General features: G+C 37.0%; 1 protein-coding gene across 4 annotated transcripts; it reads right to left on the bottom strand.

The window, feature by feature from the left end:
- Positions 1-239: 239 nt before the first annotated feature.
- On the bottom strand, positions 240-23,422 carry LOC122001175 (UDP-galactose/UDP-glucose transporter 5B-like). 4 transcript variants are annotated; one of them, XM_042555779.1, is made up of 11 exons: positions 22,750-23,422; positions 5,581-5,694; positions 5,414-5,506; positions 5,230-5,295; positions 4,123-4,221; positions 3,179-3,258; positions 2,102-2,214; positions 1,044-1,132; positions 821-907; positions 678-746; positions 242-600 (listed from the first exon to the last, which is right to left on the bottom strand). In XM_042555779.1, the coding sequence occupies exons 1-11, from the start codon at positions 22,855-22,857 to the stop codon at positions 508-510; spliced, it is 1,011 nt and encodes a 336-aa protein (XP_042411713.1). In that variant the 5' UTR covers positions 22,858-23,422; the 3' UTR covers positions 242-507. The 4 variants fall into 4 exon arrangements, 3 of the variants coding, with proteins under 3 accessions (XP_042411715.1, XP_042411713.1, XP_042411716.1); XM_042555781.1 differs by lacking the exon at positions 4,123-4,221 and having other exon boundaries at positions 240-600; XR_006117293.1 differs by lacking the exon at positions 242-600 and having other exon boundaries at positions 821-938.
- Positions 23,423-23,640: the final 218 nt, after the last annotated feature.

The following is a 23,640-nucleotide window of genomic DNA, read 5'->3' as shown; positions in this document are numbered from 1 at the left end:
ATATTTTTATTCTTTAAAAGAATATTAAACATCTAATCTAATTTTATGGGAGACTAAAATAAGTTTTAGTTTAAATAATTATATCTATGATTTTATTTTTATGCAAATAAAAGCAAAATTTTTTAGTCTAGGAAACATCCACAATATATCAATCGTAAGAATAGGAATAAATATATTTTAAATTATGACTTCCATAAAAAAAAAATTGATGCATTATTTTTTAAAACAAATACATGTAGTGCACTTATCCACGTAGACTTCTATAAAATAATTATCTAAACAATATGTCATTTTAATTTAGCTCTATTTTTTGTATTAATTATTCTATATTATTAAATAAAAATATTATCCACGCTTTGTGCGGGAATTACATTAACTAGTTAGATTAAAACACCGTCCACTAATTATCAAAGGACATGAATCAAGCAAAAACCTAAAAGCTTGCCTTCTTCATCCCAACAAACCAAAGGCCTTTGCCTTTCTTTCATTAGTGTCTGAAACTGTTTATCAGACATTGTTAGTCGATGAATTTGTAGGCTGTGGCTTCTGTGTCTGGCTCCTCATGAAGCTCTTGGTGTAGATTGAGCCAAAAACAATTCCCTGAACGAATGCATGTGTTGTCAAACTACTAACAGAAGAGATCAAAATCAGTGAGATCATGAAAAAAAAGTGTTTACAGCTCCAATCATTTGCTCCCAACTAAGTGGATGCGCGAACCATATGCAAGAAAGCAATATGCTGACCAACTACAGAGAAGCTCAGGCATTTGATTAGTGCAGAAGTAGCACGAGATCACAGAGAAACTCATGAACAAACTCACCTGTCTGGTAGTCATAATGGTGGCAAATGTAAGAGCCCCGAAATTACGGATTGTGTACGAAATAAAGAACTGACTAACCGTCGCAACCTGAGAACATTTGGAATGCACAAAGGAGTATCTATAAAGATGCAAGTCTATGAGCTAACTTATGCGAACATCTACAGCTCTGCCATGAGAGCAGTAATGCAAGCGAGGTAAAAGAACTTGGGTAAAATATGCTTACTGTGGAAAGAAGTGCTACGTCATAGAAGCAATCTTGATGCTGGAACATGAAATCTACTGCCGAAAGCAGATGACCCTGTAGAATGAGTCCTATAAAAAAAAGCAGAACCAGATGAGAAAGACAAAAGCATTATCTTGTGTTTATTAACATCAAGGAGAATGTTCAACAGCAGGCCAGGTGATGCTAGCTACATGATGTTACAGATTACACCTAATAGCCATATAGACAGATTAACATATAGCAATCAGTTCATACAAAAGGCACAGAGGTCACATAAACAGCCAGAAACGAAATCGAGTCAGTTGGAGGTGATCCCAAAGGAAGTTACTCTAGATTCTAAGACAAGGTTACTCTAGGCTGTAAACGAAGCTCACGGAAGGCCCCTTTCAGCTCAGTACTTCAGATATGCCATTAATAAGCCTAGAAATTTGATCTAGTTCACCATGGTGGCTGAGGCATTATACTTAACCCAAAATAAGTCCTGTATAGATAGCGTAAATATAGATTTGTTTATCTAAGCTTAAACTTTTGGAATAAGTGATTAGCTAACTATAATGAGTCCTATCCAGGACAAGCTACAAATATAAATGGAAGTAAGAAAAAAAGATGGGAATGCTAGTTTCAGCCTTTTAGGAAAGTATTATTCGGCTAACCAAATGCTAAACTTACCATGTGTGTTGAGTCCCACAGCAACAAGATTGAAATTGAATCCATTTAATAATAAAATGGAAAAGAAGTTCCAGAGCTATATACAAATCACATGCTTTAGATGTTTCTATGATATTAATACAATTTAGAAATTGAGATTCTAAAACTCTGCTTTTGCTTCTGAGAAGGATCTTATCATAAAAAAAATCAAATAGGATACTCATTCTCCAAAGGTTGCACTTATTGAAGAACACAAGAATGATTTGCATGAACAAAAATGATAAATAAATTACAGCTTTCATATTAAAAAAAAATTATAGTCGAGTAGGATAAGACAGTTCAGCTGTGTTTTGATTACAAATTAAGCAATTCAAATCAAGATCCAATCAATTGCAAAAATAAAATCTTACCACTTAAACTGAGGAGACATGAACAAACTGTGGTATAGAATATCTGATTATGTATTTCCATGTCATAGCCTCTAAAAAGTTTGTCTTGAAATGTACTAGTGAAGCCATCAAACCTAGAAAGCACAAATAAATATTGAGAAATTTCAATATGACAATACTACCTATAATCACAAAATACTGCCAAACAAACCGGCCATGTATCTGTATGAACTACAAGTATTTATCAATATAGTATTTCATAATATAGTACATTTGTTAGATTAAAAAAACCATCAGTCGGAGACAATCCCACAAATTGATCTTAAGTGAACGCGTATAATAGTTTATTAAATTCCAAATGAGATACCCGTCATACTATAATACAAGTATCCAACTTATCAAATACTTAAAGAGAGTTAAATGAAGAGAACATGTAGAAAGGGAGGAAATGCAGCTAAGAGTTTTAAGAGCTTGGACAAGTAACTAATTTTCAGATAAAAGCAAACTGTCCTGAATCTCTAGGATTATCAGAAACTAGTCTATCAAAAGGTAGGTATCTTTGAGCACTCCAAGCATAGACTTCCTAACAACAAGGAAAGGAAAACGAAACATGATGCACTCAAACAAAGATCACTAAAGAGAACTGGAGGGAGAATAGGCAAACATCACTAATTTTATTTATAGTAATTTCCTCACAATAAATAACTTAATCAGAGTATTTAAATTAAACAAACAAATACACAATGCACCATGATCAGGAGATATATGAACCCTACAAACAGTGTTGCAAGGAGGTACCAATGAATTGTTAAAAGTTTTCAGAGATTAAAAATATCCATTCAGTTTTGCTGATTCTTCACATATCAAAACCAATGTTAAAGAGTATTAGGTATCACAAATCATATGGGCTTACAGTGACACATAAGTTGTTTCACAGTAGGATCTATGACTGAGTCATATAGATACCATGTAATGGTATTATATCATGCAATAAATAATGCAAATTTCCCCCCAAATTTACAACCAGAACACAAACAAATCAAACTCATTGTATTATAAGTTCCAATATGATAAAACTAGCAATTAGTAGGGATGTACCCAAGATAACCAAGCATTAGACTGATTCCCCATATGGTGCTTTCTCTTCCTGTATTATATGGGGTAATATCAGCTGATGCCTACAATGGAGAAGCAACGTCACAGTTATTTGGAGGTCATAATCATCAAACAAGAGCAAATCTCTCCAGTAAAAATATGATTGTTTACAAAGAGCCTATTTCCTTATTTAACATGCATCAACTCCAGGCATCTGCGCCTTGCATCTACAAATGAAAATGATATTGGTCACATATTTAAACACAAATCTGAACTATTTATGCAGTGGCATTCCAAGATACACATTAGCATATTCATAAGAACAAGATGGAAATATACATGACAGGATTGCATAGGTAGCAAGCTAGCACAGAATTAGAGGACTTTTTAACACTGCATATGATATAATCCCAAAGCAAAAGAATATGAAAAGTACTCCAGACAGGGAAAAAAAATGAGTTGGTTGAATTCATGCAGACATTTTTTGGCTTAAATATATTTTAGGAGAAGATAAGTCTGCTTCAGTCCACTGAACCACTGATAAGTCATAATCAAGTGAGAGGAGCTCAACATGCTGCGCATGCTCAAGTTGGCCTTAGGTGAACCACTATAAAACTAATGATGCTTGCTACAACATACAAAACAGAAAAGATAAAGCAATAGCATAGGATAAAATTTCCAATAATCATGGAACACCATAAGAAATTTCTGAACTGGTTATTGGTTATGCAAACAAGATGCTATAGTATCTCAAAATAATTACCACTACTTGACTTTGCTTTGGCATATCTGTCTGATCAACTACAAAGAATTTTGGAAGCTATTTAACAAATATGTAGATAAAAATTAACAGCAAGAGAAGACATCTAAGAAATAACTATCAAAGAGATGACCACATCTATCCATCAAAGCCAAGAAAAGCTTGAAAATGCCAGATTTATGCTTACTGGATACAGAATAAACACAGCACATCCAATTGTCACAAACAGTGCAAATAGATAATCATTCCCATTATATTTCTTCTGCATTATTAGTGTCCCCCAAACCTGATGGACAAGAAATAAAGGACCATAGGTTTAAAGACAAAAAAAGAACTGCCTAAGATAATATAGCATTGTGTGATAACACTTACCTTAAAATATTACTGAATTAAAATTTAAGGGCAGATATGGAACTCAATCATGATTACAAAGCATTATGACACTAGTCAGGATATCTGGACACTGTCAAGTACTTGAACTCAACAAATTGGGGCAATTTAAGCTTCATTTGATCACAAAAGGCAGTAAGAGAGTAGAGAATTAAGACTATTCCAATGTCTGCAAGCACTTCTCCTTGATTAACTTTTTTCATATTTCATAACTATGTGATAAATTCCTTAGGGCTTATCCAAGGAAATTCCTTTGTTCAGTACATGAACCATAGAAGATTAATGCAGAGACTATATAAGGACAATGGCATATGATAGAACATCATTAAGTCAAAAAAGTGTCAATTAACAAATATTTCCTTCTAATGGATGACCCATCAAATAAAACCTTCCATATCTGTGTGTAAAGAGGCCATCATTTCCAAGTTAAATTTATAGAAACATTTGCCATCAGGACTGTTCCATGGACATAATAAGAAACTTTCCATCAAAAGGAGAAAAAGATAAAGATCCCTGCTCAAACTAAGTAAATGAATCTCAGAATATCAACCCAAATATTTAAACAGCATTGACAAATACTTTAAGCAATCAAATTGGAAAAATAAGAAACATTGTGCAATTACTGGTGAACTAACCAAGATAAATGGAACAATGTTTTCATGTCAATGAAAACAAAATACAAATTTATGTTAAATATCCTAAATCCTCTAGATTGGTCAACACACATCACTTTTGTGCTGACAGCTGAAACAATCCAAAAGCCAACAAAGAATGAAACAGAAGGAAAAGGTGAATGGTTTTAAAAAATACTCAAACTAGGTCAAACCCTGGGCAGGAAGCAAGGTATGCTTTAAGATGAAGCAGAATAAAAACATAATTAAATCACATCTTGATGGAGATTTACCATGACAGGTATCATTTTTGCGCATTTTGCAAGGGTCTGAACTGGAAAACTAACATATTTCAGTGCCTGAAACAACCAAGAGCAATTTTACTAAAGACAGAGAGAGGTTGCCAAAAGGGTTTCTTATTAAGTAAAAAAAAAAAAAAAAAAAAAAAATCATAGTCACTGAATAAATGTCATTTACCTCATATTGGCACGTTGTGGTTAGTATGTTAGATATTGATATAGCACAGTATTTGTACATGGGTGCCACAGGATCCAGTGACTTTTTACTTGCCTATTGAACAACATGCACGGAATTGTAAATAACTAAGGGCACATACATATGAACTAGAGACCTCTAAAACTCACCAACAAAACTCCTGCAGATACTGCAGATGTCATAATACGATTGCAGAAGACGAGAAACAGCGAATATCTAAAATATTCTTTGTTGACCCCATATGGAACTCTCATTATCTTCTCCTGAAAGTAAAACAAATCTGGTGAGCAAACTACGAAGGAGAAATTCAAGATTCTCCAAGGCACCACAGAATATTGCTTCGATGGGATAAACCGTGCAGATCTATTAATGAGAATTAAGATTACATAGTGAATATCTCTCTGTTGTTTCAATTGAATTGAGTAGATAACTTATCATTTGGCCATGAAGTAAAACAAAGATAGTCAGAATGTAAAAACTAGCAAACTAATGACAGATTGCAAAGTAAACTCAATCAATTGAATCATTAAAAAGATGAAAAGTGGAATTTTGAATTCATCTGATTCTATGCACTACCCATTGCACAATAAGATCGGCAATTTACCAAAAGGCGTACGTGGTATAATGTATTTACCAAAAGGCACATCACCGTTTTGTATATACCAAAACACGCAGGTAAGTCATGTGCAATACCCAATATAACCCTCCTGCCAATCTCCTCTGTTCAGTAGTCAAGTACCGAGGCATCCGAACCACTTTTTGAATAACTTTGATTTTAAAAAAAAAACTTCCATCATTTGTCTAACTCCCTTCTTCATATCATGCGAGTGCAGATCCAATTCTGTGAAGAAATCTTCCCTCTTGTGAAACCCTAGTTTAGTGACCTCGAGTGTTTCTCAAGTGACATCAAGCATTTCGGTGCCAAAAACCAGGACTGATCGCGAGGCGCCAGTGAAGGGTTCTAGGGTTTACGTCAATCATCTCGTCTCATAATGGCCCAAAGAAGTCGATCGGGTGTATCGTCATCCTCTCAACATCAATTAGCTATAAAGGTATCATTTTACAAACTCTGGGATTTTGAGAACCTTAACTAGTATGATTAAAATATTTTAATTTTTATAAAGTGTAGGGTTCAGTTGACGTTGGACAGAAACTGCATTGGAACAGTGTCCTAAGTCACTTTAAAAGTTTTTTTGAAGCATCCACGAAGAAAGGAACGCATCAAGGGTCTGTTATTTTACATGACCGACACATAGCGCTGATCAAACAATCATCCTTTAGTATTTTTTTGGACATACAAGATATGCAGCACATCCGTGGGATTTTGGTCGATATATTTGAAAATTAGGATTCAAGTAGTCAAACCTTTAGATTCTCAGGTACAATATATAATTTCGTATTTTAATCACAAAGTAGTTGTATGGTAAAATTAAATCTTTGGCTAAACGTGGGCCTGATACGATATCACATCAGGGCCATAGTGGGCCTGATGTGATGTCATATCAGGCCCAACGTGAGTTTGATACGATGTCATATCAGGCCCAATGTGGGCCTGATACGATGCCATATCAGACCCAACGTGGGTCTGATACGATACAATAGCAGGCCTAACGTATGGTTCATATGGCAGCGTATCAGGCCCACGTTGGGCCTGATACTTTTGTATTTGTTGGTAGAAGTCTAATAATCATTTAACTTGGTCAGGTGTTCCGGTTGGCTTCACAAAAAGAGATGTTTCATTGCTGCTTGGTATTGCAGACCGAGGAGCTTCAATTCCGATGAATTCAACTAAAGCATCCGGTGACCTCTTTCTAACATACTTCTCAAACAAAAAAGAAGCTACTAGATCAAGAATTGAGGAGTTGCTTAAATTTTATGGCAATCGTTTTGAAAGAGAAGATGATGTTTTATTATTTTGCAAATTCTATATTTTGTTTGTGTCTTATTTTCTTCTAGTACATATAAGGTCCCTTTATGTCTTATAGATATAGTAGATGATTTTGAGAATCTTGCTAGATTCAACTAGGTTGAAGCCATCCTGAATTTATGGCTCCACAATTACCTAAGATTGAAGACATATTTTCATCAACTGGGACAAAACAATCTAACACCAACCTCCCTTACCTAAAAGGATTTGCTGGTCTTTTGACAGTAAGTTTATAATTTATGTGAAATTTATTAATATTTTGCGGACATTTATGAATAAGTAACCCTTAAGATGGTGAACAGGCATGGTTTTTAGAGCATGTTCCAATCCAAAAACCATACAAAATAAAAGGAGCAAGAATAAATAAGTGGAGGAATATTCCTTCACATATTAGTAAGGTGAGGGAATTGTTTGATCAAGTCTCCTCTGAAGAGGTAAATTTTGAATACTTTGACTATAGTTGGGTTAAAAATTCTTGTTTTAATATGTGTTTTAATATTGTTACAGGTTTTGATTGACCTAATCCCTACCCAATATGAAAATTCATTGTTTAAAAATCTTGTTGGCTTTGATGACAGTCCACATGCAATGGAGACATCACAAATTGAAGTCGCTGAAGGAGGAAGCCAAATTAATGAATGTTGTAATTGCACTATTCAAGCAAATAGAATTAAAGAGCTAACAATGGAGAACATGCAATTGAAGGAGAGGGTGAAAAAATTACTTAAAATAGTTGAAAATAAAGGCATGAAATCTCAATATAGCGAGCCTACGATCCTCAATTTGAACTTGTAGGTGTTACAACAAGAAGTAGGAGAGGACGTGACAGAAGTCGCTGTGATTATAGGGATACTCCAATTGATAGTCCATTGTGGCTCAAAACTTTACTTAAGAGGCAACGTAGAAATATACATATAAGTGAGCCTGCGGAGAAAGTTTCAAGTCCAGGAGATGGAAAAAAAAGTTGAAAAAGAACCTGATGTTGTGGGGAAGGGGAAAGGAAAAATTATTGTGGATGAAATGGAAGAAGAAAGAGATATTGTAGAATTGATGGAAGACAAATTTGATGAAGAGACAGAGAAGGATGCAGATATGTTTGGAAAATATGACAAAATGAGGAAACAAGCCATTGTTGTAAGACGATATCTGCAAATTTCATTATAATTTGTTTGATTTAATAGATTATCTAAATGTCTTTTATGTTTATGCGCATAGTATGTGAAGAAGCAATTTAAGACTTCCAAGAAAAAAAAAACAAGACGAAGAGGTGGCGTACTTGTTAAAAGCATTGGAGAAACTAAAGTATGTGAAATACATAGTTGATCAGTCAAGACAATTATATGCTTCTCTAATTACATAGTTGATCTATGGTTCTCATATTTAAATTTGTAAAAATAATCATTGATTTGTTTACTTTGTAGGTTTACAAATGATTTAGTTTGGGAGGAACCACCCTTTTGTTTAGATGTGTATTCTCTGTTATCTGGTGTGAATGGAGAGTTGTTGACAAGAGGGGACGTAATCGACACGTATTGTAAAATTCTATTTAGGGGGACATTCTCGTCTGGAAGGGCATACAACAAGTCTATATATTGCTCAACATTATTCACAGTAAGTAATTTATTTGAGAATAGTACAAATTAGAATTCATTTTATTATTTAGTTATGTATGTATGACTTTGCATATTTGTAGTCATTAATGAAATCGTCAAGTTTGCCTTCCAACACCTGATAAAGACAGATAGAGGAGATGAAGAGGTTAAGTATATTTTTATACCTTTGTGCAGTGATAATGCACACTTCCACTTGCTGATGGTGGACACCAAATCAATGACGTTCAATCAGTACAATTCTCTAGCAAGTGGAAGTAAATACAAATATAAATTTGAAGCAGCGATGAGCATCCAATATTCATGTGTATGTTTGTATTCTAATATAAATGATAGTTGATGGAAAATGTAAATTTCCTCTTCAATCTTATAGGTATCAGATTTTAAACTCTATAGTCGTGAGCGCGTTGTTGCTATTAATCCAAAATTTGAAAGGCATTATCCGTTCGATAAATGGGTCTCTTGCACAATAGAATGTCCACAACAACAAGCCAGGTAATTCGAGCACAGAGTGTGAATAGAAGATATTGATAAAAAATATTGACCATTAAAATGGTGTTGTTATTTACAACATTGACTGTGGCTTCTTTGTGATGCAATACATTCGATGTCTCCTATACGATATGAAGATGGACTTCAAACAAGGAGACATGAAAAAGATTAGAATTGATGTAATGATATCAATTTTGAGAGATAAGTTTTTTAAAACATTGGATTAAATATCCATAATCTTGTAAGGCAAAAACTTGTAGAGAATGTAAATGAACTTACGTAGTGTAGGTAGTTTTATATCTTTGTATGTAGTCTTTGTTGTTTAATACAGTGGTATGTATTATATGAGAAGAGTATAAACTGTCACTGGAATATTAATAATATTGCATAGTGATTAGTCACAATATCCAAATTGCAATGCTGGTGCTTATCAGTGAAATCAAAATTGCGATGCTGGTGCTTATCAGTGAAAATAGAGATAATGTATATAAGTTATACTGCACACCATTTCTATCTTCTCAAAACTAAAAAAATGGTAACGGTTGGGATTGTTTAGAAAATCAAATAGGTTGGAACCAACACTCGGTTTCAAGAGCACAAGGTAGGCTTTGAAATTTGAATTAGGCATGTAATTATGAAACACCGAAGTAACTAAGTTACGAGGAAAAAAAATTGATTCTTATTCCTGAAACTGCAAGAAACACATGTTGTGTTCCAAATGGCACGGACAAAGAACTTCTTACCTAGGGTTTATAACTATGTTTTGAGACCATATATACCTTACCCCCCTCTTAAACCTTCATAGGGTTGGTGAGATAAAGTAAATCCAAGTAGGGTAGGTCTATAAAACCCACTGATGGACCTAGACACCTGTGATTCGACCCAGTTCAAGTCTCGTGTGATTAGGGTATTGCAAGGACTCCAACGGTGCTATCTAATACACAAAGCTCTCAATGGGTGATAGCACGTGGAGAAAAAATCCAGCCTCCCTTTGGGCTACCATATCAGGCCCAACGTGAGCCTGATATGGTACAATATCAGGCCCAACGTGTGTAACTTTGCATTTTAATTGAGCATCTCTCTTTTGTCATGGATTTCAAAGTCTGCTATTTTTTTTCAAACTATAAATTACCTAAAACATAGTTAAAAGGATTGTTTGTTGTAATGCATGCCAAAAAAAAAGGATAGTCTGCTATGAGCGCATATCAGTGGGTTTAAGTCTACAACATGGCTATCAGTGAGTTTTGTGCCAACTGGCACGGAGCCATAATTTAGTTTTCAGGGTGTATAAATTCGTTTTTACACCATATATACCATCTCCCCACCCAGACCTTCACAGGGAACTTTATTTCAGGTAAATCTAAGTAGGGGAGAGTAATCAATGGGTTTTGGCCAAAACCCACCGATGGACCTAGACACCTTTGATTTGACCCATTTCAGTTCTAGTGGGATTCTGGAATTGCAAGGACTCCAACGGTGCTAGCAAATCATGATTTAAAGCTATATATGTGTGGTAGCAAGTGTTGAAAAAAAAAATTCAGCCACCGTTGGGCCTAATATAAGAGCGTATCAGGCCCAACGTGGGTCTGGTATGGTATTGTTTCTTAAAACTTGATTCTATCTCCCCCTTCTATAAAATCAACACGTGCTACCGTACTCCTTATAAAACAAATAAAATAAAATAAAATTAGAAGGTGCTACCATAGGATTTAAGTCTACAGCATCGCCATCAGTGGGTTCTGTGTCAACTGGCACGGAGCCGTAACTTAGTTTCCAGGGTGTATAAAATCGTTTTGACACCATATATATCATCTCCCCACCTAGACCTTCACAGGGAACTTGATTTCAGGTAAATCCAAGTAGGGGAGGGCCATCAGTGGGTTTTGGTCAAAACCCACTGATAGACCTAGACACCTCTGATTTGACCCATTTCAGTTCGAGTGGGATTCTAGAATTGCAAGGACTCCAACGGTGCCAGCAAATCATGGTTTAAAGCTATATATGTGTAGTAGCAAGTGTTGAAAAAAAAAAAATTCAGCCACCGTTGGGCCTGATAGGAGAGCATATCAGGCCTAACGTGAGTCTGGTATGGTATCGTTTCTTAAAACTTGATTCTATCTCTACCATGCTCCTTATAAAAAAAATAAAATAAAATAAAATTAGAAGGTGTTATCATAGGGTTTAAGGCTACAGCATGGCCATCAGTGGGTTTTGTGCCAACTGGCACGGAGCCATAACTTAATTTCTAGGGTGTATAAATTCGTTTTGACACCATATATACCATCTCCCCACCCAGACCTTCACAGGGAACTTTATTTCAGATAAATCCAAGTAGGGGAGGGTCATGTTTTGGTCAAAACCCACTGATGAACTTAGACCCCTCTGATTTGACCCATTTCAGTTCGAGTTGGATTATGGAATTGCAAGGACTCCACCGTTGCTAGCAAATCATGGTTTAAAGCTATATATGTGTGGTAGCAAGTGTAGAAAAAAAAAAGAAAATTAAGCCACCATTGGGCCTGATATGAGCGCATATCAGGCCCAACGTGGGCCTGGTATGGTATCGTTTCTTAAAAGTTGATTCTATCTCCCCCTTCTATAAATTCAACACGTGCTACCATGCCCCTTATAAAAAAATAAAATAAAATAAAATTAGAAGGTGCTACCATAGGGTTTAAGGCTACAGCATGGCCATCAGTGGGTTCTGTGCCAACTGGCACGGAGCCATAACTTATTTTCCAGGGTGTATAAATTCGTTTTGACACCATATATACCATCTCCCCACCCAGACCTTCACATGGAACTTTATTTCAGGTAAATCCAAGTAGGGGAAGGTCATCAGTGGGTTTTGGTTAAAACCCACTGATGAACCTAGACACCTCTGATTTGACCCATTTCAGTTCGAGTAGGATTCTGGAATTACAAGGACTCCAACAGTGCTAGCAAATCATGGTTTAAAGCTATATATGTGGAAAATGAGTTAGCCCGTCAACATCTCGAGCATGCTGTTTTAAGTGGTCCATGAGGCTTGTGCCATATCCTTTAACTTGCTCATCTGATGTGATTGCACAAAAAGCTATCTCCCCGAATCTCTGGCTGTAAGGCATAAATATTTAGAATATTAAAAAGCCAAAAAGGTGTGGAAATTAAATTAAAATTAAGGTAAATTTTTTCATAATAGAAAGGCTCCACAATAATGAGTTCTGGACTGAAGGTTAATAAATTTTAAGTGATGCGAAACAAATTCGGCGTAGGAGACCATCTGTTCAATCAAGGGAGGAGTTTAGGCAAGATCAATTTTGACCAAGTCGAAATAAATTGCAGTAGATGGAACACAAAATACTCTAGCCCCAGCTCAATCTCTCAATTGAGTTCATCAATGCCAAAGAAACAATTAAACCACCCATTAGGCCATCATCCCAACTCAGCAAACATTTAAACTTCATCTTTAATCTCCCTTCTATAAACTCAATACGTGCTACCATGCTCCTTATAAAAAAATAAAAAAAATAAAATTAGAAGGTGCTACCATAGGGTTTAAGGCTACAGCATCGCCATCAGTGGGTTCTGTGCCAACTGACACGGAGCCATAACTTAGTTTCCAGGGTGAATAAATTCGTTTTGACACCATATATACTATCTCCCCACCTAGACCTTCACAGGGAACTTGATTTCAGGTAAATTCAAGTAGGGGAGGGCCATTAGTGGGTTTTGGTCAAAACCCACTGATGGACCTAAACACTTCTGATTAGATGCACCGTCACCCTACAAACAAGGATACAGACAATGGAATTAACCAAATAAATTAAAAGTATAATAAATATTATTAAACTCCAATAATAATCCTTCGTTGACATGTGGTTTAAGTATTTACGCGGCCAAATACGTTACCTTAACTGACTGAGCTTCAATAATGCATCGGCTATCACACCATCTGTCCATCAGTGATGGCCCTCCCCTACTTGGATTTACCTGAAATAAAGTTCCCTGTGAAGGTCTGGGTGGGGAGATGGTATATATGGTGTCAAAACGAATTTATACACTTGGAAACTAAGTTATGGCTCCGTGCTAGTTGACACAGAACCCACTGATGGCCATGCTGTAGCCTTAAACCCTATGGTAGCACCTTCTAATTTTATTTTATTTTATTTTTTTTATAAATAGTAGCATGTGTTGAGTTTATAGAAGGGGGAGATAGAATCCAGTTTTAAGAAACGATACCATACCAGGCCCGCGTTGGGCCTAATATGCTCTCTTATCAAGCCCACATTGGGCCTAATATGCTCTCATATCAGGCTCAACGATGGCTGAATTTTTTTTTTTTCAACACTTGCTACCACACATATATAGCTTTAAACCATGATTTGCTAGCACCGTTGGAGTCCTTGCAATTCTACAATCCCACTCGAACTGAAATGGGCCAAATCAGAGGTGTCTAGGTCCATCAGTGGGTTTTAACCAAAACTCACTGATGGCCCTCCCCTACTTGGATTTACTTGAAATCAAGTTCCCTGTGAAGGTCTAGGTGGGAAGATGGTATATATGGTGTCAAAACGAATTTATACACCCTAGAAACTAAGTTATGGCTCCGTGCCAGTTGGCACAAAATCCACTAATGGTCATGCTGTAGCCTTAAACCCTATGGTAGCACCTTCTAATTTTATTTTATTTTATTTTTTTTATAAGGAGCATGGTAGCACGTGTTGAGTTCAGTGTTGTTAGAGGCGCGAGGTGCATCGAGGCGCAAAGGGGCTACTAGAGCCCGAGGCGCGAGGCACGCCCGAGGCGCGCGCCTCTTGAACATAAGGTTGATGACTACTAAACTATTAACACACTCATATAATATGTCAAATATGATAACTATTAATATTCCACACACATCAATATCAAATATGAGAAGCAAAGCAACACCATAATAAAATTAATAAAAGTTTCAAACTTTCAAGTTTCAACTTTCTAATTTAAACTAACAAAGTTCATCAAAACAAGCGTAATAAGTCAAATTAATCATCAAGCTCAAGATCATCCTCATTGTATTCTTCTTCTTCTTTATCTTCATCTTCTTCAAATTCAATTTCTTCTTCTTCTTCATCTCTAAGTCTTAGAGATGAGTGTCTCATAGAGGAAGATGTATTTCCCTTCTCAACTTGTTTAGGCCTAGCATGTGAACTGGAGGTCATGGATGCAATATTTTTTCCTCTAGTACAATATTTAGGCTCTTCGACTCCACTAGCCCTAGCAACGACATCCAATGTTAAGTCATCACCTTCAAAAATCAACTCATCTTCTTCATTATTACTTTCTCCATCCATTCTACCCATCAGCCATTCATTACTATCATCAATATCTGCTAGAGAGATGGGGTCAATCTTATCATATGCATCATACCGAAGTTTTAAGGCACGATTATATTTCACAAATATCAAACATTTAAGCGCTGCTGAGCCAGCCTATTCCTTTTTTTGCTGTGAATCTACAAAATGTTAAAAATCATAATAAGTATAATAAAATAGCAAAGAATATTTTCTACTTATAAAAGTAACATACTAATAGTATTAAACATTTATATTTATTACATATCTGCTCAAATACACTCCAATTGCGCTCACAACCAGAAGCACTACATGTGAGGCTAAGTACTTTAATAGCAAACTTTTGCAATTCTGGGGTATTTGCTTCATAACATTCCCACCATTCTGCTGGAGATAATGCTCTTCTGTGTCTAATTGACACATTCCTCCCAAATAGTCCTTCTACCTTTCGATATATAGAGAGTTGGGTAGTAATTTTATCTTGCTCAGCAGAAGCTTGGAACCAATCTCTCCATAGTTTCAAACAAACCATTCACCACTTCTCCACAGATATTTGAATCTGTGTATGAATAAAAATATTCTCGATTCAAATAATGTCCTGCAGCATGCAAAGGCCGATGAAGTTGACATTCCCATCTCGTATCAATGATCTCAAACACTTCTTTATATTTCTCTTCTTTCTGCTAAAAGACCTTCATAATTGTTTCTTTTGCCCTATCCATAGCTTCATAAATATAGCCCATTGCAGGTTTTCTTTCCCCATCCACCAGTCTCAGAACACGGACTAAAGGGTCATATATCTTTAAAATATACACAACACTGCTCCAAAATCTAAGTGTCATGATGATTTTAGCTACCTTTTTCCCCGTCGCTTCTTTTGCCCATTTACTCTCTGTCCAATCCTTTGAAATGAACATTTTTCTTAAATTTTGCTTCTGTAGATGCATCCTTTCAAGAGTGAGAAAAGCAGTAGCAAATCTTGTGACACCCGCCCGACAAAGCTCCTTTTGTCTTGTGAATTGCCTCAACATATTTACCATGCGGCGAACATAAATGTAAGCATTCACACTCATTGCCTTCTTCAATGTTGCTTTAAAATCAGGCAATTTCCCAATATCTTCTAAGATCAAGTCGACGCAGTGAGCGACACAAGGAGTCCAATACAAGTGTGGCCTTTTTGCTTCTAATAATTTTCCTATAAAAAAAGTTAGAAAACTAGATAAGTTTAACATGTATAAGAAAATGCATATTGATAAGAAATAATTAAATAGATTCTTACCAGCAAGCACATTGTTACTTGCACTATCCGTAACAACTTGAACAACATTTGCTTCTCCTACACGCTCCACAAATCGATCAAGCAACTGAAATATTTTCTCTCCAGTCTTTGCATAATCAGAAGCATCAACCGATTCGATGAAAACTGAACCTTTAGGAGAATTCACTAAAAAATTAATCAATGTCCTGTGTCTTTTGTCTGTCCACCCATCTGCTATCAAACTACAATCATACTTGGCCCATTCTGTTTCACACGACTTAATGTAATCATTTGTCACACTATCAATAGCTTTTTTTAGAAAAGGAACCCGCACCTCATGATAACTAGGTCCTTTTAGACCTATACTATATTGGCCGCCCAAGTCCAACATCTTTTTGAAGCTTGAATAGTTAACGCCATTAAAAGGAATTGCCGCATCATACATCCACTCAGTTATGGCCATACAAGCTTTTTCCCTCAATTCTTTCTTGTATGCCTCATTTATCGTAGTTTGTCTCTCTTTACCCTTTCTACTTTCAATATTTTTTTTCACATTAAGAGCAAAATACGTATCCATTGGACCTATTTGTCTGGGCCTTTTTTGCATATTCACTGATCTAGAACTTGTACTTGTACTTGTAGGCGACGACACAACTTTAGCTCCAATATCATCCATATCAATATCATCACCAAGAGGGTCTACATCCTCAAAGTCCAATGTCGCAAGTTTAGAAAGATTACTTTTTTCCGTCTTTTTCTCCATGAAATTTTTAATTTCTTCACGTACATGAGGTGGACATTTTTTGCAAGTCGTAGTATTTCGAAACCCTCCAACAAGATGTTGTTTTGCATGATAGATACCCCCTTTGGTAACTTTTTGACAAAAGTTACAAATCAAATCATTTTTGTTATTCGGATTAACTTTTTGAAAATAATTCCATCCAAGATCTTTTGATATATATGTTGGAGTATCACTACTACCTTCCATGATAATTGAATAAGAAAATAGCCTGAAAAAACAAAAATAAAATAAAATCAACGCTGTCAGGAATAGAAAAGCACTGTACTAGTAAAAAGAGAACAAAAAGACAAATGAAAAATAGGACAGCAACCCGAACAAGACCAAAAATACAGCAAAAACGGACAGCGCAACAAGAACACTGTACCTGTAATAGAAAAACTAGAAAAAAAGCAAACAAAATAAAAAAATGAAAAAACAGAAAAAAAAAAAAACAAATTAATAATTAGATAGCATCTGCAACACGGATGAACAGGATCAAAAATATAGCAAAACGGACAGCACAACAACAAGAACAGTGTACCAGCAATACAAAAATGAAAAAACAAAAAGAAAAATAGGATTAAAAAATGAAAAAACATGGAAAAAAACAAATGAAATACTGGACAGCAGCACGAACCAGCAAAAGTGATAAAACAGGATAAAAAAAACAGCAAAACGGACAGCAAACAAGATTACAATATGCAAAAATAGTAAAAACGGGAAGAAGAAAACAAAATCAAACAGCAGCAAGAACATGAAAGCAACTCAACGAGAAGCAAAAACAGAAAAAGAACAAGAAAAGAAGATACCAGAACACAGAAAAGAAAAAAAGAAGAAGAAACGAAAAAAAAGTGAAAACGAAGAAGAGAAAAAGAGAAGAAAAGAAATAGTAGAAGAAGAAGAAGAAGAAGAAGAGAAGAAGATATCAAAAAGATAACAGAAGAAAAACGAAGAAGAGAGGAAGAATCGAAGAACAGAAAAACAAAAAAAAAGAAGGAAAAAACACAAACCTGGGCGACGGCGCGACTCAGCAACGGCGGTGGCGAACGGTTCAGGTTTCTTCTTCTTCCTCGTTCTTGCGTTCTTTTCTTCTTCTGCTTGCGTTCTCTTCTTCCCTTCTTGCGTTTTTTCTTCTCCCCGTGCCCTAATTCATTTTTTTTTTGTTAAGAATATAGATATTGTTCTTGATCGCGCGTGCAATCGCGCCCGCGATCGCGCCTCGTCGCCTCATCGCGCCTCTGTTGAGGTGCGAAGGCGCGCCCAGGCGCACGCCTGGTGAACAACGCCCGCCTCGCGTGGGCAAAAGCAGTTTTCTCAGCGACTTGTGCGCTCGACGCCTCGGGCGCGCCTTTAACAACATGGGTTGAGTTTATAGAAGGGGGATATAGAATCAAGTTTTAAAAAACGATATCATACCAGACCCACGTTGGGCCTAATATGCTCTCACATCAGGCCCAACGGTGGCTGAATTTTTTTTTTCAACACTTGCTACCACACATATATAGCTTTAAACCATGATTCGCTAGCACCGTTGGAGTCCTTGTAATTCTAGAATCTCACTCGAACTGAAATGGGTCAAATCAGAGGTGTCTAGGTCCATCAGTGGGTTTTGACCAAAACCCACTGATGGCCCTCCCCTACTTGGATTTACCTGAAATAAAGTTCCCTATGAAGGTCTGGGTGGGAAGATGGTATATATGGTGTCAAAACGAATTTATACACTCTGAAAACCAAGTTATAGCTCCATGCCAGTTGGCACAGAACCCACTGATGGCCATGTTGTAGCCTTAAACCCTATGGTAGCACCTTCTAATTTTATTTTATTTTATTTTTTTTATAAGGAGCATGGTAGCATGTGTTGAGTTTATAGAAGGGGAGATAGAATCAAGTTTTAATAAGCTCTCATATCAGGCCCACGTTGGGCCTGATATGCTCTCATATCAGGCCCAATGGTGGCTGAATTTTTTTTTTTTTCAACACTTGCTACCACAGATATATAGCTTTAAACCATGATTTGCTAGCACCATTGGAGTCCTTGCAATTCCATAATCCCACTCGAACTGAAATGGGTCAAATCAGAGGTGTCTAAGTCCATCAGTGAGTTTTGGTCAAAACCCACTGATGGCCCTCCCCTACTTGGATTTACCTGAAATCACGTTCCCTGTGATGGTCTGAGTGGGGAGATGGTATAAATGGTGTCAAAACTTATTTATACCCCCTGGATTAGAAGTTATTGCTCCGTGCCAGTTGGCACGGAACAGTGACCTGTTTTCTTTTTCAATGACTCCAATCTTATTTTTCAAGGATGACTACAATCCCTTTGTCTGAGTTTTAACTCATTTATATTTCAAAACATTTTTACATTACTTTGAAATTTCAAACCCCTTCCTGTTGAATTGAAATGCAGAGATATACTAAACCTATATGGTGTGAAGTATTAATTATGCCTTGCAGGTGATGGTTGACACTTCTCATCCCTACAATACCACTGTATCATAAAATAAATACTACATAAAACGATATAACAGAAACATAACTTTCCAAAACTGTTTTTCTTACAATCCTATGTATGTACTGCATACAAAACATATGGATCAACTCCTCCAATTTACAATTATTTCAAGAACCAAGGGTTGGTGGCATTCTACAGGTCCTCCGATTATGGCCAATTGTTTGCAACTGCTGCATTTGACTTTTACCTTCCCATTATGTTTCGACTCGATCCTTGCCTTTTTCACCTACCCGACTGCACAAGGCTACGGGGACATAGAACTATAATGTTGTTTACTTCCCTAGGCCAAAATTCTTTACTTCAACAGGGGTAAATACGATCCATGTATGTCGCATTCCAATTCTGTGAATGAAAATAATGTTCACAATATGGAAGTGTATCCATGTTCCGGTGAATGATGACAGTAATTGCATGTGAGCAAGGCAATCCTGAAATTTAAAACTCCCCGCAGTTATAATATTTTCTCTCCAAATCAACAATGTATGAAGCGCCCCATGTCTCTACTTCCATTTCAGATTGAGAGCAGGGGTGGACTTTATATCGTCTAGCTTTCTCCCTCCTTGATTCCATTTCTTTGGTAGCATGAGGTGTCAACTCAACATACCATTTCGACACTTCCTCCCTATGGTTAAAGAACCAGTGAGCAACCTTTCTTCTGGTATTATCAATTAACCTATTTATGGGAAGTTCACGCGTCTCCTTGAACAAAGCATTTAAACTCTCTACACAATTGGTTGTTAACATTGTGTACCTTCTGCCACTAAAGTGTGCATTAGCCCATCTTTTAGGGTCAATGTTCTGAAGCCACTTATGAGCATCTGGATGTTTTTCAAGCATGAACTGCATTATGAGATCATATTGGAGTATTGTGTTTGCTCGAGCTGCTGCCCAAAACAAGCCTAAACCTGACCTACTGCCAGTATCTGTTACAATATTGCAAGACATGTGGTGGCAACAAAAAGCATGATGGGCGGTAGGATAGACTTTCCTAACTGCTGATATAATGTCACGATGTATATCTGATACTATAGTTATTGACTCTGGATCAACATCAAAGAATCTCTTTGTATGATCCAAAAATCACTCTTATGCAGACCCACATTCAACTTCAACGATTCCAAAGGCTACTGGGAGGGCATTGTCATTAGCATCAATTGATGTAGCAATCAACAACACACCCGGATATTTGCCTCTTAGGTGTGTGGCATCAATTCCAATCAATTTGCGAATATAAGACCTGAATACTCTTCTACAAGCTCCAAAACCCCAAAAACAGCGTTGGAACTTATTATCCCCATTCCTGTGTAGTGCCACATAGGTTTCAAGATCCCTGACTCTTAACTCACGCAGATATAGTGGAAGATCTCTATATGCTTGGTCATAATCTCCAACAACTTTCTTCGTCGCTTTCTCTCGACTTATGTATGCTTTTCTGTATGATATGGTCATTCCAAACCTAGCTTTTATATCTGCTATAATCATACTTGCTTATATTGTTCATTAGCAAGAAATTGCTCTTCAACAAAAGAAGCTACAAAGGATGAAGAGCATGCTTGATGATCAGCACTTTCCCTAATGGTGCCACATTGGTGTTCCTTTATATATTTCGTAACAATGAACTCTACATCCCCCGGGCAACTACTCTCCATTTACACGGTTGATTGAAGCAGACGACTTTTACTTTATTTTTCTGAGTGTCGACTGGGTTATATCTCATATGTTTAACCATGGCATGTTTCACAAGTGCATTCTTGAACTCTTGTCGAGACAGAAAAATCTGTCTAACAAAAAATTCATGCTCATCTGTTGCCTCTTCAACTGGCCTTTGGAGCAATCGAGAATTTAGAATATATGGATCATCAGCTATTGGGAACTCCTCCTCTAAGTCACTGTACTACTCTGGAGATATTTCATATTGTTCAATCTGCATATCATCAGCTAAGAATTCTTGTGCATCTGTATTACATTACAATTCCTCTCCAATTCGGTTATAATACCCTTCCTCCTCCCTCCAAGTAGGCTCAAAGTAAACATCAAGTGTTGTACAAGGATTCAGAACTTCATCTTCTTGAATACTAGTTTCTTCATTTAGATCAAATGTTAAATTATGCTTCTATTTCTATTTGTGTTAGGCACACAACTATACTGCGAAGATGATGGAATATTTGTTCTGGATACTTCTCCTACATTAGCTCCATGTCCAATGCTAGAATTTGTATCAAGTGTATTCCATATCTCAGAGAGAATTTCTTCAGTTATATGATCGTCCCTGATAAATAAATTCCAAACTAATTTAGTAAATTTGCAACTACATAATCAAGTGTTGTCGTTAATTTGTAATTTTGCTCAATTGAAACCACTAGGAAGGGTTGAGCGAGGAAAAGATCTATATGATGTAAAATCCAACTTTTAACCAAAGATCACGTTGGGTCTGATATCGATAATATCATGCCCCTACTAAAGTAGACACTTTTTGTAAACTAGGACCACCACTGACTAAACCCTAAACCCTAAATAAAAAATGGTTAGCCAAACTTAACTATCAACCGGAGAAACTAACAAGACTTAAATCGATTAAGTATTCTATTACATTATATTGCAGGTGTTGTTGAGTATTTATTCCCCACACAACCAAAATAAACCATAACAACCATTTTTTCCACCACCCTTTGCTACAATACTGTAATTTTTATTTACCATCACTACCCTAATTTACAGTAATAAATCTATACATACATATCTAAATCTTTAAATGTATTCTTCTACTAATTTCCCTCTTGCAAGAAGTTTGTCCTTCTCGGCTGACGTTCTTAACTGCAGTTGTCCTTTGGTCTCCTCTTGAAACTCTTACGCCAATATCCCGAAAACCTAACTGGTTTATTGCAATCCCGCCAACCAGCACGAGCAGTAATGACAAGCGCAGGGTTCATATTTCTTTCGTGTTTATAACACCACGCAGAGTGAGATGACGTGCATCCGAACCACAAATTATTTTTCAATTTGATTTGTGCCTTGGATGCTTGGAAAATGGTGATTGAAAAACGTGGTTGCTAGGTAGCCACAGGGGTAAGGTAATCTAGAAATTGAATTTGTTAAACTGCGCCCTTTGGTAAATACCAACCTACGATGCGCCTTTTGGTAAATACAATATCCAAGCAACGCCTTTTGGTAAATTGCCGCAATAAGATTATTCACCTTCCCTTCTTAAATGTGAGGAGTCACACCATGTCTTGTGTAGAAGAATTACAGACCAACAGAAAGAAATGGTCCAACATATGATGTGAAGTTTATGGGGACCTGTCACACGATCGCTCATTATTTTTAAAGAATAACAGGACAAATGGTCATCGTTCCGCCAACAGAACCAAAATTACCAATAAATAAATAAATAAATAAGTGCATAAAGAGTATCACTACTTGATGTACCTGCAGAATCCCATAGATAAGTAGGGTGCTCATGATCCCAACAACCGCGATGGCGCACTTGAATGCTCTCTTGTCCTTCATCTGTCCAGCGCCAACAAGTTCCGACATTGTGTGATGTTCACAAGTGAAGGATCGGCTCCAAGGGCAGCGATGCGCTCCGGTTCAGCGACCGTGGAGGAAAGGTCTAAATTCTCGTCGGAGGCTATAGTTTTCCCTATTTTGAACTAAGTGGATTTGGTTCGGTCGAGAAGAAGGAAGCTGAGAAGTCGGGTGGGTGGTGCAATGCCGCAGGTAAGGTTCGACGGAATCCGGTATCGCGATACGCGTAGCTCGGAGAGCCGCTACTTAGGTTGGCACAGGAAGCAGATGCTGCCTCGGGTAACGATTGGAGGTAGCCGCGGCGATCGGTGATAAACGCGAAGGAGAGGTCCCGATCTTAGCTATTGGCTGAGGACGACGGCTGGTGGCAGCGACGATTTGAGATGCCTGAGGGCAGTGGCAGCAAAGGGAGCGAGTGCTGCGAGGCAGCGGCGACAGCTTTGAGGCGGCGTGGAATGACCGAAGGGAGATCAAGAGAGAGAAGAAAAAGAAGGCGACGACTCAACTGGAGGAGCGAGCACGGCGCCGCGGCGATCGAGGAGGCCGTTGGGGTTTTGCGTTCGGTTGTTCCCTCGTCACCGGACCGAGTAATGTGCATCTCGACCGTGCTCGAGCGAGGCTCATCATGGGCTCGGCTGTGGCCTGCAACCGGGCCGGCCCATCAGACATAACATTAAAATTAATAGATTATAGTATCCAGGTAGGATTAGAAAAGATGGAAAATATCATCCACTAACCTGGAAAATAAAGATTTGAATGTTGAAATAAAAAATTTGAAAAAAAAAAATAAAC

Source organism: Zingiber officinale, chromosome 7A (genome assembly GCF_018446385.1).
Source record: "Zingiber officinale cultivar Zhangliang chromosome 7A, Zo_v1.1, whole genome shotgun sequence".
In the NCBI taxonomy this organism is placed as follows: domain Eukaryota; kingdom Viridiplantae; phylum Streptophyta; class Magnoliopsida; order Zingiberales; family Zingiberaceae; genus Zingiber; species Zingiber officinale.
This window is presented reverse-complemented; position numbering and strand designations above follow the sequence as displayed.

What these genes read in the sequence shown, in the direction of transcription:
- LOC122001175 (XM_042555779.1), bottom strand. Translation starts at nt 22,857, where the DNA reads ATGTCGGAACTTGTTGGCGCTGGACAGATGAAGGACAAGAGAGCATTC. An exon ending in CTAATGCTTGGTTATCTTGG is followed by an intron (nt 2,215 to 3,178) that starts GTACATCCCTAC and finishes TGTGCTTTCTAG; the next exon opens with GTTTGATGGCTTCACTAGTA. An exon ending in ATGTCTCCTCAGTTTAAGTG is followed by an intron (nt 1,133 to 2,101) that starts GTAAGATTTTAT and finishes TTTTTTTTATAG; the next exon opens with GACTCATTCTACAGGGTCAT.